This window comes from Desmodus rotundus, chromosome 5 (assembly GCF_022682495.2).
Source record: "Desmodus rotundus isolate HL8 chromosome 5, HLdesRot8A.1, whole genome shotgun sequence".
Taxonomy (NCBI): Eukaryota; Metazoa; Chordata; class Mammalia; order Chiroptera; family Phyllostomidae; genus Desmodus; species Desmodus rotundus.
The window spans coordinates 7,123,561-7,141,693 of NC_071391.1; the positions used below are offsets into that span (position 1 = coordinate 7,123,561).

General features: G+C 52.1%; 1 protein-coding gene across 2 annotated transcripts in view; it reads left to right on the top strand.

The window, feature by feature from the left end:
- Nucleotides 1–18,133, top strand: part of AHNAK (AHNAK nucleoprotein) — an 80,532-nt gene that overhangs the window by 43,763 nt on the left and 18,636 nt on the right. For both annotated transcript variants that reach the window (XM_045183352.2, XM_024574286.3), the window contains exon 5: nucleotides 2,715–2,814. In XM_045183352.2, coding sequence (XP_045039287.2) covers nucleotides 2,715–2,814 — 100 coding nt within the window. The remainder of the gene's footprint in view (nucleotides 1–2,714; nucleotides 2,815–18,133) is intronic.

The following is an 18,133-nucleotide window of genomic DNA, read 5'->3' on the forward strand; positions in this document are numbered from 1 at the left end:
AGGCTTTAAGAGCATTTGAAATTTTACTCTTTAATTTCATGGCTATTCCCCACCCCCTTTGATGTCAAGGGTTCTTTCTTCTATTTTTCTAACCCTCTGTATTCAGGCTAAGACTAAAATCGTGGCCGTGAAAGGAAGGATTTTTCTCCCTGCACGTTCTCCCTAGGCCTGACTCTTTGTTACTGACACGATTAGCTTCGAATCATTCATTGGAGTCACCGTCCAGTATGGCTGGAGCTGGTCATGGCATCCTGCTAAGGTTCACATTTTCGGAGGGAGCACAGGATTTTAAAACAGTGTGACTTGTTTCAATGGTCTCAGATTAATGTCACATCTGTGTCAGATATCACATTTGTATCAGAAAACCATTTGCTTGATGATTTGATTGTTTCATTTTCTAAAGTGAATGTATCCAGCCCAGCCGGCACAGAAATCTCTGTGTAGCTGGCTTCAGGAATGTGACCCTGTTGTTTCTAAAGCTCTCTAGTTTTGGCCACAGGTTATTCCGACAGGACACTGAGAGGAAGTCTGTATATTTAGCTAAGAACCGTTCTTTCTTCAGAGTAACTTCTTATTCTGGTTACTTTGGCTTAGACTATTTTTTCTTTCATATTTTCTGATATATGCTACAAAACATGAGTGGATGGTTGAACATTTTGGGTGTGGGTTCGTGAACCAGATGGCATGGGTTCAAATCCCAGCTCTGCCACTTCCTAGCTGTAGGCTCTTGGGCACCTTAGTCTCTCTGAGCCTTAGCTTTCTCTTGTATGAAATGGAGGAAGGGTAGCAACTACCTTCAGAGTTGCTATAAGGAGTTAACATTCAAGTTAAAACTGGCACATGGGCCCTGGATGGTGTGGCTCAGTGGATTGAGCACCAGCCTGCGAACCAAAGGGTTGCTGGTTTGATTCCTGCTCTGGGCACATGCCTGGGTTGCGGGGGCGGGGTGTGTGTGTGCACAAGAGGCAAATACACATTGATGTTTCTCTCCCTCTCTTCTTCCCTCCCTTCCCCTCTCTAAAAAACCAGAAAACTGGCACATGGTAAGTGGTGACATGCTTTCTGAAAGAAAAGACATTCCTTTCTTTGATGGTTACTCAGAATTTGCGTTTCCAGTCAGAATTGACAACTGAACAAATTGAAAGAGAAGAAGAGTTTTTGAGTTCTTAATTATTCAACCAAATCCTTTCTGGAAAAGGCAAGACTGTTTCTGTGAAATAATTCACACCTGATTAACCTATTAGAATTTTTGATCATTTGTGGACTTAAAAGAATCAGTGGGGTGGAATTAATCTGTATGGGGTTTTTTAAGAGCCTTGGAAGTTTTCATGTCATTGGTTGTTAAAGAAATGCAAGTATCATTCATTTGAAAGTATATTCTCCCCTCCCCTCCGTGCTTGAATGGACTGCTGGCCTCTTCCTCACCTCCCACTCACTCCAGTGCCCCACCCACTGTTCCTGCCAATCCTTTATTCTGCCCAGTGCAGTGTCTGGGCGCTTGGTGCTGTGCCCTCTCCCTCCTGGTAACCCTCTGCTCCCCTGGCTTAGTGACATCTCGTTTGTCTTAATGTCTCTGTGGTTAGAATGAGTTTGCCCTCCTTTCCCTGGGCTCCTCTCTTCCCATAAGCTCCCAAATGGCAGAGTTTCCCTCCCTTTTCCTCCCTGCCTTCTTTCCTTACCAGTCATTTATCCAAGCCACGGACATTTCCGGAGTGCCTGGGACACCACGCACATCTCCACAAACAGATACAAAGGTGGCCCCATGGCCCCAGCCCTTAGCAACGGCTAATGAAGGAACTACTACTTATAGCTGAGGACCATTTCGGCGGCCCCAGCACCCTACTGCAGGCTTGGGACAGGGAAGATAGGCATTCTGTAAGAAGGGAGCATGAATAAGAAAATTCACACTTTGAAGTCGAAGATCCAGACTCATTCCATTCATCGGCCTCCAAGTGACTTTCTTCTGAGGAATCGAAACTTCTTGGGACAATGTTCAACTTGAGCAGACACACGAATAGAACAGCCAGGCGAAGCTGTGGATAGCAGCCACGCTCTCTGCAAACGGGGTCCCGTGTGGCGGCTGGACAGAACCCAGGCATTGGCCAGGGAGTCCTGGGCCCAGGTGGGCTTTCCTGCCTGATGGGACCCCCTACTCCGAGACGGTGAGGGGTGGTGACCCCTGGATCGGAGGTCTACTGCATAAGGCTTCAGGAGCTCCTAGAAAAGTTCAAGCCATTGGACGCCTGCTCCCTGGCATCCAGCTCGGTGCTGGGCAGAGGAACTGCTCGGAGAGCAGGGGTGCCCAGCCCTCCTTTCTCCACGTTTGTCCCTTGACAGCCCCTTGCTCCCCAGTGTTGAATCGAACCTTCTCTCTTTTCTTCTGCCACTGCAAAATCCTTGAGGACTGGGACTCGTTCTCTTGAACCAATGGTCCTGAGGTGGCGTTGTCCCTCTGTACGAGGTTCCTTGGAGATTCACTTTCACAGAAGGGTGTCTTCCGGCTTATGGCAGCTCACTTCTTGAGCCTCTGTTATCTCTTCCACTGGTAGAGCTTCCAAGCCAGGGTGGAGTGGGCTGGGCTGGGATACTGGGGGGTGGGGTGGGTACAGGTGGGGCCTCCCGTTTTTTATATACGACACTGGGCATTTGAGAAACGTTAACCGATTGGATGGTTTGTTGGGTTACCTGGTAATAACCCTTGTCCTTGTTGTCAGAACACACCCCAGCCGTCAGCACTGGAACGGAAAGACCAGAATACACCCAAGGAGGCTGCCAGCCAAGCCCGGGCAACTTCAGCCTCCGCTCCCAATGCAGGTGAGAGGAGGGGGTGGGGACTGGAGGAATGATAACCTGAGTAGTAACAGTGATCCCCTCCATCAGAGATAAGGAGCATCCGCAGATGACCCTGCCTTCCTGGGCTGTCGAAGTCACACTCTGGAAAGAGTTGGCTCAAAACCCCAGGGTCCTGGTCCCTCCCTCGCCAGTGCCGAGAAATTCAAGTCCTCCTCTCCTTTCAGCTTTTCTAAGTCTGTATAAAGTGAAGTCTCTATAGTAGAACGTTTTACTCCTTCAGAAGGATTCTCAAGGGCTTCTCTGTACCTGGAGCTGCAGAGGACCATTCCTTGACCCTAGGACTGCGCCTGCGAAACCCGGAGTGCGGGGTGGGGCTGAGAGCAGAGACTTCCAGTGAAAGGGTTAGTATCTGCTTTTGGATGAAAGTCTTCCAGTGTTTCAGAAGCAGTATTTCGGATCCTGTCACGGAAATGCTTTCTCTGGCCTTCCAGAGGGGAGAAGTAACTGTGGGCTGTGTGGATCCGGGATCACAGGGAGCTAACCGGGGGGCCATTGGCTCCGTCTGGGTCATAGCGGCCTTTTGGGCCTGGCCAACTAGTCAACTTTTTTTGAGGTAGTTGCAAACATTCCAAAATCAGGAGATTTCACAGAATGTGTGGCCTCTCTTGAAATTTTGAAATCTTCCCTGAGCCTACGTGGCAACGTCAGCTGGGGTAGAGCATCTGCCCTGTCCCTGGGAAATAGGAACTCATCAGCGTCTTCCCCATTCGCCCTGGGGACCGTCCCAGCAGGGGTTCCATGCATCCCCTTCCCTCAAGATCAGCAGCCGCCCCATCTCTCCCCAGCGCCTCACCTCTATCCTGGTGTCTCCTTGCCGCAAGTAAATAGGCACACGCCCCTCTCCCTTTAAAAAGCCCTCCCTCAACCCCTCTCCTTTCTTGCTGTGGGGTTGTCCCTGTAGAGCCAAACTGCTTGAAAGGGTCGCCTCTTCCTCATCTCCCACTTGCCCCAGTGTCCCTCCCCCTGCTCCTGCCTGTCCTTTATTCTGCCCGGTGCAGTGTCTGGGCACTTGGTGCTGTGCCCTCTCTGCCTGGTAACCCTCTGCTCCCCTGGCTTAGTGACGTCTCATTTTACTTTTTTTTTTTTTTTAAAGACTTTATTTATTTATTTTTAGAGAGAGGGGAAGAGAAGGAAGAAGAGGGAGAGAAACCTCGATGTGCGAGAGATATGTCGATTAGTTGCCTCTCGCACACTCCCCACCCCCAAGTGGGGACCTGGCCTGCAACCCAGGCATGTGCCCTGACTGGGAATTGAACCAGTGACCTTTTGGTTCGCAGGCTCTACTAACCATCTGGTCACCCCCCTAGTCTGCCACCTCCTTAACATCTCTGACGTCTTACGTGTTCATTGTTTGCTATGATTGCCTCCTAACTGGTCTGCCTGTCTTAGCTCCTTCCCTTCACCGATGGAGTGAGCTTTACCTAGAGAGCAGTATAAAGTGAAAATCGGAGCATCTTACTCCCCTGTTTAAAATTCTTCAGTGGCTTCTCTTGGCTTTCCAGGGGGAAGTTCACATCCTTGGCTTAGCATACAAGGCCTCCAGGACCCGGCCTTCATCTCAGTACCCACAGTTTCCCAGGTGCGCCTTTCATTCCACAAGCTAGCAGGTGTCCAAATGCACGACGCTGGCCCCCTCTCTGGTCTTCACAATGCTCTTCCACACTCCTTCTGCCCCCTGCTTTTCTGGGCCTTCGAGTCCCCAGCCCAGGCCCTCCCTGAGCCTGCAAGTCTGGGCTCAGGGCCCCTTCTCTGTGCTCTCCCATGGCACCTGGGCACCCAGGTTTTGGCTCCCACAGCGCAGGGTGTCCACTAGACTTTACATTCAGCGGAGGCCTGGGAAGGTCCCTCGCACAGAATGCCTGGTACATAAAATGGATGGATGATGGCAGGAACGTCTGGCTGGCTGCCCAGCCCTCCCGTGGCTGGGTGACTGGATCCTCCTCTCTTGCCCTTTGCGGAGCAGATTCTAGCTTCTCACTGTGTCTGCCTTCCCCATGTAGCAGTTTTCTTCTTGTACAACGTACTCCATCGACATTTATTAAGTGTCTTGAGATTTAAAGGTGACTGGAATTTGACCCCTTTCCTCAAAGGACTTGTTATCCACTGGTTGCATTATATCTATTCATGCAATGAATATTTATGGAGAGCCAGCCCCGGAGGAGGCCGGAGTGAAGCCGCCGGGCCCAGAGATTCAGGTCAAGTCCACAGAGTTTAGAGGAACTGGCAGTGGCTTTCCATCTCCGTGGCCTTGGCTCAGAGGAGAGAGATCACAGTTTTCCTGGCCAGAGGCTCCTCTACACACCACGTCACGGGCTTCTCTCTGATTGTGGACGTTGCCCTAGAAACCAGCTTGCACGTCCCTTGCTGTCATGGACTTTGAAGCTGGAGTTTTGTGTAAACATACTTCACCAGGAGGCCAGGAGTGGATCGGGCAGCCCCTGCCATCAGCCTCCAGCTTTCTCTTCAGTTGGCTTCTCCCGAGGAGTCTGCTCTTTCCCTTAATCTTTAAAAACACGTTTGAACAGCCCAGAGCTTGGGTCAGCTTTCCTGTGGCTACACTGCTGTCTGGCTATTGCCATCCAGAGTCGTTTTGGTAAATAAGCAGAATGTCAGTGGGGTCGCTGGACTTTGAGATGAGGCTGTGGAGGTCACAGTGGCGGGGTTTGGGAACCAAGACATTGATCTGGTCACACGGTGCCCTAGTGCTCGAGCAGTTTCGAAGGGTGAAATGCTGGCCAGTTGAACCTATAAATGCCACCCAGAAAGTCACAAGTTGGATGTTGCATGGCCCCGGGGGGCAGGGTTGGGGGGAGTACTGAGAGCAGGGTAGACTGGTGGTTAGGAGCCCTGCTCTGGACCTGGTCTGCCCGGGTTTGAATCCTGCTTCCGCTACTCCACCTTTGGGCAAGTCTAGTTCCCCCATTTGTGAAATTAGGATGATTGGAGTACTTACTTCCCTTCTGTGGCCATTGTGAGGATTAAGCCGGTTCCCTTTGTCAGCTTCAGGGCACCAGCCACACGATGTCTTTCTCTCGGTCGCCTCCTTCCATTTGTGGGCCACGGTGCCCCATTCTTGTTCTTTCACCTCCTTTGCTCACTTTGCTCCTCCGACCACTTTATCCCAGTTTTACGCTCTTTCCTACTGTTCTTTCCGCCTGGCATAGGCTTCTGATTTGCCCCTGCCCCTCCCCCAGTTCTGCAGGCCGCTCGGTGGAATGGATGCAGATATTCCTTGGACCCACAGGTGCCCACGGGAAAACTCTAGGGTCATTTCTCATTTGGGTTTGCATTTATAAATCTCTGATGCCATTTAGAGCCCTTGCCCATCTACTTTTTAAAAATTGTAAACTGGACATAACATACAGTTCGCCATTGTAACCGTTTGGAAGTGCGCGGCTGGGCGGCAGTAAGTGCGTTCACACTGCCGCGCAGCCGCCGCCCCGTCGCTCTCTGAACGTCTCTGTCTTCCCACGCTGGAGCTCTGCCCCCACTACACACTGACCTCCCCTGCCCCTCCTGCAGGCCCTGGCGACCACACTCCTATTTTCTGTTTCTGTGATGCCAACCACTTTAAGAAGTCCCTTATATTTGCTCTTTGATGTCTGACTGACTTCACTCAGCATAATGTCTTCAGGGTCCGTCCACGGTGTCGCACGCATCGGAGCTTTACTGCTTTTTAAGGCCGAACAATGTTCCGGGGTGTGTGTAGGCCACGTGTTTGTCCGTGCGGCCCTTTGACGGACATTTGGATTTCCCCCACCTTTTGGCTACTGTGAATGATACGGCCGTGCACGTGGCCTGCGTACGGGTCCCTGCTTCCAGTTCTTTGGGGAATACATCCGGAAGTGCAATTGCTGGATGCTGGGACCCATCTCTTATGCAAGGCTGACTTTGCGTATCAAGAGCTTGAACACCTGGCGAGAACACTCCCTCTTCACCACCCTGCCTCCCCACCCCCCAACGCCCCCCACAAACTGCATCTCTATTAACATCACTTCCACCCTCAGGTTGTCCAGGCTGAAACCTTGTCATCACCCCGGACCCCTCCACCCATTAGTAGTTCCGTATCCAGAGCCTGGTCCCCTCTCCTCATCTCCACTGTTAGTGCCCTGGACGGGGGGGCCTTCCATGACCCTTCTAAACATTAGCCAAACCACGTCACTCCTCACTCAGGATCTTCCGTTGCTCCCCCTGCCCCTCGAGACAAAGCTCAGGGGCTTGCTCAGGCCAGCCGCCCTCCCTGCTCTTCTGACTCGGTGCTGTCCCTTGCTGTCCCACCGCAGGGCTTCTGCGTTGGCTGTGAACTATGCCTGGAATGTTCTTCCCTTGACAAACACTTCACCCTCCAGTGTCACTTCAGCAGAGGCCTTCTCTGACTCCTTACGTAAAGGCACAAGCCCTCCCTCCCTGACCTCAGGCGTCGCCCATCCTCATACCCATTCACTTCCCACCCTCCGACCCATAACCCCCCGTTTCCTTCTTCCGTGCTAGAGTGTGCGCTTCCTGATGTCAGGCGCTTGCTTTCTCATCCTATCCACATGGTAGGTGCTCACTTAGCATCTGTTGGATGGATGAACACGGCGTTGAAGTGCTCAGCCTAATAGTCCAGGGAAGTGTCTATGTCTGACAGTTGCCCCGAGGTCTCAGGGCCCGGGCTCATCTTTCTGGCCCAGGGCAGCTGCAAAACCAAGTGAAACAGATTGCTCAGCATTTGCAACTCCCTTCAGCCGCATTTACAGATCTTGTAAATGTTCTGGTCGCCGCAAGGATTTACCCTAAAATGAACAGCCCTCCAAAGGCACACGCACTGGGCGGGTTCCTCCAGCTGGGCTCAGGGGCTCCAGGAGAATACACAACCCAAACTTTTGTTTTTATGATTCGATGACAATCTAAGGGGAAAAAAAAGGAAAGTAATTCTTGGTGTTTTGGTGACTGCCTTCCAGCTGAGTGCCGCCTAAGTGGTTCTAGGGGGTGTTTGCATTTGTGGGTGTGGTGTTCTCGGGACCCAGTTAAGTGATGGCCTTTAACTCTTACTTGTTTAAACTGGGCTCACTGGTTTGTGAATGTCTTCTTGACAATCTCTCTATATGCATATATTTTTCCCTGTAAAAAGGTGCCTGGATGAGAAAGCCCCAGCTCATAACCACGACTTAACAGTGCAAGCTGACATTCAGCCCTGGGTGGAAAGCCTTTGGGGTCCAGGCAGCAGCTTCACGTGGGCCTGAGTCGGCCCGAGGCAACCGGGTATGAACTGGTACCCCTTAGGAGACGGGTCGGCACCACCCTCTGTCTCTGTGTTAGCCGTGACCCTGGGTTTGTCGGTCCATGTTTCTGTGTCTCAGTCCTTTATCTATAAAGCAAACGGAGGCTCTGGCTTTCTTCCAGCTCTGACATTCTATTCTGCAAGGGATGTTGGGCAGAAACGCCCATTTGGACTCCAAAACCCCCCAGCAAACTTTTGTTGTTACCGGACCCAGAGCACCAGCGGTGAGGTGGCTGCATTTACTGAGGTGTCCGTTCTGGGCTCGCCTTCTCTCTCCCATTCACCCTGCTCAATTGTTCTTCATACTCTTCTCCTGCGCTTTGGAGGAAATCTGACTTTCATTTGTTTTTCCGATTATGTCTCATTATCTGTCTTCTCCTTCTAAAGGTAAATAAACTCCATAAGGTGGAGCCTCTTTGTTTAAGGCTGTGCCCTGTGCTGTGGGACAGTGTCTGTCACTTAGTGGGCACCTGGCCAACAGTTGCTGAATGGACTAATGAGCTGGGTACCTCCCCTGCTTTGGGTGCCGTGCAAAGTGCTTTACACTTTAATCAGTAAGTGCATCAAGGAAGGATTATTATTAGCCATACGTAATGGCTGAGGAAGCTAGGCTTCACACAGGTTAGGTACCTTACCTGTGTCAGAGCTTGGACCTGAACCCATTTCACAGTGGCGGTATCTGAGGCACAGAAAGATGAAGAAATTTGTCCGAAGCCAGAGAGAGCTGATGAGGGCAAAGCTGGGATTTGAATCCAGACTGGCTGGCTCCTGAGTCCTTTCTCTTACACACTATATCCAATAGCCTTGATGCAGGCTTTGGTGAAGGAGGTGACACGTGAGCTGTGCCTCGAAGAATGAGAGGACCTGCGGCATGGGGACCATCTGATTGGTGGCCTGGGGACAGCATGGGCGTGACAGACCCCATGGGGAAGATGAGCTCGACCTCACTGGCAGGGGGTGTATGCTGGAGAGCCACGGGCAAGCCGGTGGGACAGGAGGGCGGGGACAGATGGTAAAAGGTCCTAACATCCGGGCAGAGGGTTTAGACTTGATGGAGAAGGACAGAGCCTTTGAAGAGCCTGCATGAGCTTATTTTAACGTAATTACTTCTTTAAAGACATATCTTCAAATACGGTCACCTTCTGAGGCACCGGAGTCAGGGCTTCTCCATAGGAATCAGGGCGGGTAACACAATGTAGCCTGTGACACCTTCCTGCTCATCCAGGTTACCTCCTGGTGAGAGGCCAGCCCAGCAGCCAGGCCAGCTGCACGGTTCTTCCAGGTGGTTACTCACAGAAGGCAGCCTCCGAGCTTTGCTGGAAAGGTCGAGAACGTTGTTTCCTGAGGCCCGTTTTCCCGAGCACGGCTGACCCTGCTGGGCAAGGCGTGTCCCTCTGTGCTACCCATTCCCACTTGATCCAACCAGAAAGCAGTGAACCCAGGGGAATTTTTTTCTTTCTGCATGCAGAATTCCTTGCATAGCAGAGAGCCAGGAAGGAAGGCCCTGCTTGGGGACAGAGGTCAGGGCTGCAGAGTTCAGGGCCCATGAGAAAGGGTCGGGCTGTCCTCTGCTAATCCCAGATTTGCTTGGTTAGCCTCTGAATTGAGGCACCTAGAATAAACTCGGTCACAACCAGCGATCCAGTTTAACTCTTAAGCTTTATTTTCTCTCATTCCTAAAGTATTAGTCACCAAGGGCAATTCCGGACAGTGGCCACTGGGTCCAGCCTGCTCCTCCAGTGGGCACAGGCGGGGAATGGAGGGCCACCCTGCCTGGCAAGTGGCCGGGTTTGGGCCAGGCTTCCCAAGTCCTCCCAACCGCCCTCTTGCTGGAAATGAGGAGAGAGGGGCATGATGTCCTTCTTCAGTCTGGCAGAATCAGGCCCGAAGAGCCGCCTGGCATCTTCCTCCCTCTACCTGTGGATCTTGCTCCCTGATACTGGCCTGATTTGCCATCACTTTTATTGAAGCACAAAAGTTGAGATATGAATATTCCCTAAAGCCACTTTGGAATACTGTCAAGAATAGTTTCAAACAAAACAGGGAAAAGGGCAACATTACACCCAGGGCTGGATCCCCCGCTTGGAGAGCTGGTTCTAGAAAGAGAATGGGGGTGTCATTCTGTGGCTTCACGCACAGAGGCAGAAGGGCCAGAGGCGCTGGGTTGGTGGGGTGGAGCCAGGCTGTCCCCCTCTACGTGGCAACAGGTTCTTAGGGAGACACCTTAGTAAAGGGTCAAGGGCAGTGTGGCAACCTTCCACCCCACCTTGTACCCGAGACGAAAATGTCGGCCTGACAAAACCCTTTAGTGGCTTCCTGGCTCATTTACCACTTTACAGGCCCCCCACGGCTCAAGTAAATTGGTCTCTTCAAGAAATAAAGCTACTAAAAATGTGTCCAACTCTCTTATTACAGTACGTGCTAAAGTGGGTGCACTTTGTAATCTTAACTGTCGACATTAGTGAGGCACTTCTGTGCCAAGGGGCCTGGGAGGTATTGTTTTAGAGCGGCTCTGCCCTGGTGTGCCCCTTCTCTTCTCTCAGCCTGGCCGGGGCGGGCGATTCGGGAACAGAGAAAAGAGAAGCACTTGCCCACCGGCGCTCTCCTGAGGTCTAGAAAATGGTTAAGATGGCCCAGTGGACCTGTACCTACCTGGGTGGGGGCCTGTGGGGGAGGCCCGCCTCTCCCAGCCTTGGGGTGCTAGCCCAGGAGAGTGGAATGTGGGTCCTACTGCCTGGGGGAGGCTGTGGGAGGAGAGAGGCCTCCCAGGGAGCCACAGGGAATAGTGGGGGAGGAGGTAATGTGGCCAAGTGCTTTGTGCTCTAAGATAACCCTCTTCTCTAGGGGAAAATTCCCCAGAGCAGAGGCAGCTGGAAGTGATGCTGATGTGGAGGGCCTCGGGGATGCAGAGGCCTCTGAGTGAAACTATCTGACCAGGTTTCCCTTTGATGTTGGTACACATCCCCCAGCCCTCACCACGCCTTCTTCCTGCTCTTTCTCAGAAGTACCAGAGGCCCCTGGGCCTTTGCATGGGCTGCTCCTTTGGGCAGGAATGCCCCAGCTACCCCCTAAGGCAATTGACCTTAAGGATTTGGTGCAGCCCTTACCCCCTTGGAACACCTTGACCCTGGGCTGGGTTGGGATGTCACCCTGCACTTCACCTCTGTAACTCTTCCTCCCCTTCCCAGGTGGTAACCCCAGCCTCTGAGAAGTCAGGAACTTCCTTACATGTCGCCAGGTGTTCATGTCTGGCAGGTAACTCCTGCGTCTGTGAGCACGGGGGCTTGAGGTTCGCTGGGGGAGGACCCTGGGATGGGGGGCCGCTCAGTGAATGTGGACAGGCTGGACGCCGTTTTGTTGAGCGGCGGCTACAGGCCCAGGCCGTGTCCATTCTCAGGTGAGGACATCGTGACGAGGCGCAGGTTGCACAGCTAAGAAGCCGCAGCAGTTTCCCGTTCTCACGCGGAGGCTGCACGAAAACCTTGGGGAGCTTTACTGGCACCGCTTCCAAACTGTCGATTTTGTCCTAATGCTATTTTTCTATTGTAGTTAAGCATATATAATATAAGATCTACCACCTTAACCACTTTTAGGCGCATATTTCTGTGGATCAAGCACAGTCACACCGTTGCGGAACCACCCGCACCATCCTCTCCAGAGCTTTGTCCGTCACCGCAAACTAGAAGTCTGTCCCCATTACACATTAACCGCCCCTGGCCCTGCCCCCTGCCCCGGCCACCTGCCCCCGGCCCCCTGCCCCCGGCCCCCTGCCCCCGGCCCCCACCGTGCTATTTTCTGTCTCCATGAACGTGACCACTCTGATCTGTGGAATCACAGAGCATTTGTTCTTTCGTGCCTGGCCTATTTCACTGTCACAGGATTTCAAACACGGGCCCCTGGTAATCCTCATGTTGGGTCTGGGCCCCTCTTGGAGAAATTCCGGGACAGGATGGGAGAGGGGGCAGGGAAGCCGCCCTGGTTACAGCACAGGCCTTGAGGGGGTTGGTGGGTAGGGATGGGGAGGGCTGGGGTGAGTCAGGGAGTAGTGTGGGCTGAGAGGCAAGAGGGGGCAGGTGAGGGTGATGGGTGACAGAGGGGCCCTGGGGTGGGCGGTAGCTGGGTTCTGGCACGTATTCCTTAGGGTGGGGTGTTGATGAAGGCTTAAGGGCTCAGACTGGAAGGAAGGTGGAGGGACAGTTGTACAGACTGGTCACTTCTGGGAAGGGCTGTCTATGAGCGTGGTCGCAGGCCAGGATGAGGAGCTGACAAGGGAAAGGCAGAGAAGGGGGCAGCTTGAGATGGGGGGTAGTGAGGGGAGCCACAGAGGGTGAGAAAAATCAGAGTGGGCGGTGGGTGAGGGCCCCACGCACCCACCCAAGTGCAGGCACCCAGGAGGAGCAGGAACCCGACCCCACTCCAGGTCTAGAGGCAAACAGTGGGAAGTTGGGGTGGGTGAGTAGGGTGGGGAGATGCGGGAAAGGGGGCTTGTGGGCGGAGAGAAGGGTCTGATATGGAGCCAGCCGTTGCAGGCACCGGGAGATGGCAGGCACCGTATTCTGCCATGTATAAAAATATAGTGCGCACCCAGGTTTTGGGCCCAAACTTTCAGGGAAAAAAATCTTTCGTTTTAATTTTTTAAACTCAATTATTTATTTACTTATATTTAGATACTTTTTAAATATTTTAAAGGAATTTTAGCATTTACTTTTGAACATATGGATATTGTTATTGCTTTCTAGAGTTACACTTTTAATGCATAAACATAAATAAAAGAATTAAAAACATGTATATAGACACAGAATTAGTACTACTCATATGTAAAGCGCATCCTTATTTTTCTCTCAAAAATTTGGGCAAAAAAGTGCATGTTGTACACTGCAGAACACGATCCTTCCTCAGTTTCTGGGGCACTTGGCTCGAGGGCCCTTGTGGAGAGTGAGCCTGGCAAGGAGGGTGCCCATCCCACCCCGGGGAGCAAGGGCAGACGGGCCCTTCTCTCCCTGTCCACCCCCCCACCTGTCATGTCAACCTTTTTTTATTCATGCTCCGTTTTCTTTTCTCAGCTCCCCCTTTCCTCATAATTAAGTTGTCTCTCTCCTAACTGTCCCTGAATGGAGCTGAGGTATGCGTGGATGGCACCTGTGAACGTGCGGTGACCCCCACTTGCTGGCCACCCCCCCCCCCCCCCCCCCCCCGCAGCAGGCCTTGATGCCCCTGCTCTGCCGCCTATGGGCTGCCTGGCCCTCCGCAGGTCTTCACCCGTCTCTGCACCTCACTTTCCCCATTTATGACGGTACAGTAATAGTGCCAAGCACAGAGGCGGTTGTGAGGGTTAAATGAGAGAATCTGTGTGAAGGGCTCAGACAGTGCTTGGCGCAGAGGAAGCAGACAGTTGGTACCCATTCTCACTCACAGAGGCGTCTGGTGGGTGTGACTTGCTCCAACTCCACCTGCCACCCCACAAGAATGTGATAGAGGCTTCGAAAGGAGGCCCAGGCCAGCCAGCCTCAGGTGTACAGACAGCGTTGGCAGTGTGTGTGGGCATGGGGTGGGGGTCGCTGGGTTTTGGGCGTGTCTTTTTGGGGTGTGGAGCAGCTTCTGGAATGGAGGGGTTCCTGGTAGGTAAGTTCCTTCAAGGGAAGGCAGATTCAGGCTCAGCCAGTGGAGGGCCAGGATGGTTCTGATCAAGTTACACGCAGCCTGATGTGGGACAGCTCCCGGGGTCCTGCCTGGAGTCCTGTGGAGACGAGGGGCTCCGAGTCATACCGGGGAAGGGTGGTTTGACCACAGTCTCTGTAAGGCAATGGGAACAAGAGATGGTACTTTTGTGCTTGTCCTCCAGAGGCAGAGAGAGAGGTGTCTTGCCCACCTGGGCATGGAAGGTGGGGTGTCTTTGGAGCATTGAGAACCCAGGAAATACAGTGTGGCTTTGGCCCTTCATGCACAGTCACCACAGTGCAGTGCCTGGGATGACACCATGCCCGGCAGAGTGGTGGTGCCCTCGCAGGTGGTGGTTGGGGAGGAGGTGCAGCCCTGCCGTGAGGCAGGCAGCGATCTGGCATCTGAGGCAGGGGCTGGTGTGGGGATCTGGGGGCAGTAGTGACGTCTTCAGGCAGCTCAGGGAACAATGGGGTGTGGGTGGTGGCCATCCACGAAGGCAGACGCTGAGAAAGAAATCGTGGCAGACCTGTGGGAGCAGATTGCATCTGCTTCGGAGGACACAGGAGGACTCAGACGTGAGCAGCTGTGTGAGGACTTCAGGAGTAATTGTGTGTGTGTGTGTGTGTGTGTTCAAGGGATAGGTTTTGGAAAAGGCTGGGACCCTCTCATAGTCATCCAAGGCAAGAGTCAATGACATCCCCGTTATTACTGTCAAAATGACCCCAACATTAAGCCCAGACTGGGGTAGCCAGGCAAACGTGAGTTTGCACATTACATTACATTGGCAAGTTACACATTTATGAATAAAAGATGATGTTGCCTCTTCCGACTTGAGCTGCAAGTTTCCTCTGTGTCAGAAAGTTAGAAGTAAGCCACCTTTTCACCTTTATGAGGTCCTTCATTTTTTTTCTCTGTGGGATGGAGCTAGATCTGATCTCAGACTTCCAGCCTCCAGAACTGTGAGATAGCTTTCTGGAGTGCAAGCCACCCCGTCTATGACACTTTTGTCATAGCAGCTGGAACCGCCTAAGATACCGGGGATGCTGCTGAACACGCTACCACGTACAGGGTGGCCTCTCACAACCGAGAACTTATCCAGTGCAAACGTTTCACATGTCGCCATGGAGAACCTCTGCTCTCCGGTTGGGTGGACTGTGTGTGCGGGCAGAAAGCTCTCCTGCCGGGCCTGTCACCAACCCAGGGTGCCAGGACCCGCTCCCCTGTCCTCTTCTCTGTGACTGCAGGAGGCTGAAGCTCTTGCCCAACAAAAGTCCCCCCAGATCCTTTCCCTGTGTTGGTGCAAATGAGATCGGACATTCTTTTAGCTGGCCATGGTTGACCCCAGGTGGAGGAGACACCGGGGTGGAGGGCAGGGCGGGTTAGGTCTGGAGGAAGTGCAGCAGCATCTGGTGTCCTCTGTGTATTCTGTTGAGTCCACCAGCTGGGTAAGCACAGGATTATGGTGCACAAGTCGGCTCTTTAGAAGTTTTGTTTATTCCCTGAAAGAATAAAGAGATGAGAGGCGAGGCTTGGCAGGGGACGAGGACCTGATGTGCATGGCCTTTCACAAAATTACTGACCGTGCCCACCTGGGACGGCCACCCATGGGACCCTTCGCTCAGCACTCAAGCCTCTTTCTGTGGCTGTGGGACAAGGCAATTGGACGGTTTCGTTAGCTGTGTTTTTCACTTCGCTCTTTCTGTGGGTTGGGCAGCTGGGAACCAGAGCTCTACTTATGGGAGTCATTCTGTAAGCCCCATAGGCTTTTCCACGCTGTTTTTGGTTTTGGATCCAGCACTCACACCTGGAGGAACTGCGCATCCTGCTTTCCCTGTGCCGTCCACTTTGTGAACTCAAGTGGTTTCACGTGTCACCTTCTCTGTCCCTACCCTGTCTCCCTCTCTGGAGTGACCTGTTCCTTTTCCCACCCAGTTCCCTCAACCATAGCTCTTATTATGGGCTGGTCATGTGAATGTAATCCCAATATAACCAATATAATGCACATAGTTGTCCCCCAGTGGAAGAAGGTTCTGGAGGGCAGGGACCATGTGGTGTGTCTTATCTTTGAGCCCTTGGCACCGACGCTGGGTCTGACCCGAGCTCAGGCTTCAGGAAGCATTTGCTGAGTTGAACTGAACTTCAAGGGAGTGAACCGTAAGCAGCAATCTCACAGGGAAAGTGGCAAATTGGGCCACTGTGCGTGTGTGGATGAAAGGCGCCGTGGCACGACTTCGCAGGGCACTCCGGGAACTGCCCGAGCGAGTGTCCCCCTCTCTTTCTCAAACCCATCGCTGCTTCTGACATTCTTTCCTCAGTGTCAGAAGGCTTGCGTGTTCCAAGATGAATGTTTGGAATGCGGGGCGAGCCGTGGTGGAGACCGGAGGCGCTGAGAGTTTAAGGTGTTTATAGCATATGCTTTCTGATGAGGTCACTGCAAACGTTTGATGGCACGATACATATTTTCTTGTAAAGAAATGCGATTGTATTAATTTCAAGGATACACTATAAGTGCATTGAACAAGGTTGTGAGAAAGGACTCAGGCTTTGCACAACCACCAGGTGAACCGGGTCTTTTGAAAGGAAACTTGGGATCCACAATGAACAGACATGTCGTCTGTAAAGAGTTTATTACCCCTCATAGTGTAAGTGCTTCCTTATCTTAGTTATACTGTTACTTTGCTTAGTAGCCTCTGTTTAAAATTCAGAGGTGTCCAACCTGCAGCCCGTGGGCCGCGTGTGGCCCAGGACGGCTATGAATTCGACCCAACACAAAATCGTAAATTTACTTAAAGCAGTATGAGATTTGTTTTTGTGAATATGTGTCACAATGTATTTACTGTGTGGCCCAAAACAACTCTTCTTCCTCCAGTGTGGCCCAGAGATGCCAAAAGGCTGGACACCCCTGGAAATGATCACAATTCTCAGTCATGTCGTCCAAACCCTTTGTGACCACGTCACCCTTCCTTTCACGTCCTGCAGCGACACCTCTGTGGCTCACTGACACCCAACACTTCTCTGCAAGTAGCAGTGACAGTGATTTGCCCAAGCAACAGTGTAACCCTGATGGAAATGAAAGGTCATTGCCAGGCTTGATTCTGCTGATCTCCATGTTACAGGAGTTCAGCTGGATCGCCGAGTGTTAGCTATCCTGCCCGTTCATTTGGCAGATTTTAGATAACAGATATTTAATCAAAGTAGATGACTGAAGAGCAGCCACGTGTGTGGATTTGGAGTTTGAAGGCCTAAATTCAAATTATCTACCTACTGTGTGTGGGCCAGGTGATCTTCTGAAGCTCATTCAACCTGTACATGTCGTAAAAAATGTGGCTAAGACGGCCTGTGCTGGCCACTTCAGGACCTCATCACACCAGTAAGCGGAAGTATTGTGTGTCGTATGCCTGTGTTGCTGTGATGATTTGCTGCGTGATTCTGTGGCTCTTCCCTAGTTTCCAGTCCTGTAGCTCTAATCCACAGGGACAGAAAACTGCTGAGCCACAGGGCGTGGCCACTGAGCTTTCGGTATCTGTGGCCGGGAGGGCTGAGGTGCTGACTAGCCACCAGAGGTGATGTGACACGGAGGGCAGGGTGGTGGCTGTGCAGCGTGAGAAGGTGGCAGGGCAGGGACCCGGGATTGTGGTGGGAGAGGGAGAGTGTTGAATGCAAGACCCTGAAATCAGAGCAGTTCCCACGGCGCCGGCCAGCCCTAGGCTGCCGCCTCCACATGACCACGCTCCCTTTGAGAAGGCAGGAGGGGAAAGACCGTTTTAGAGACACTTCTATTTAAAAGTTTAAATGTCTGTCACTTCAAGGTTTCACCTTCAGCGATTCAGGAAATTCTGCTCTATAAAATGACTCACTCGTTCCCTAAGGGATCGGCTGGGCCAGGGCCGAGCACAGAGAGCAATTCCTGGAAGATTATTCCCGTTTTGCCGTGGGCTCTAACTTGGAGGGAATGTTTTCGGATTCTCAGTTAGGGAGAACGCAGAATATTTTTTAGAAGTTAGTTCTGCGGGCCTGAGGTGTTGTCCTTCGCGATTCAGTGTGACAGATCCTTTATCTGAATGTTCACAAAAGGGCTGCGAGGGGTCCGGCTCCCCTGTGGTGCAGACGCTGTCTCTGCTGCCAAAGCTCGGGGCTTGGCCTCCGGCTCTGTGCTCCTTATCCTCCAAAGAAAGGTTTTTTTGTTTTGTTTTTTTTTATCATTTTATAGAGATATCAAAAAACCAAATTCTTTTCAATTATTATTATTTTTCTTTTTGTGGCTTTACCTAGTTTCCTTTTTTAAAAAAATGATATTTTATTATTTATGCTATTACAGTTGTCCCTACTTTTTCTCCCTTTGCCCGCCCCCACCCA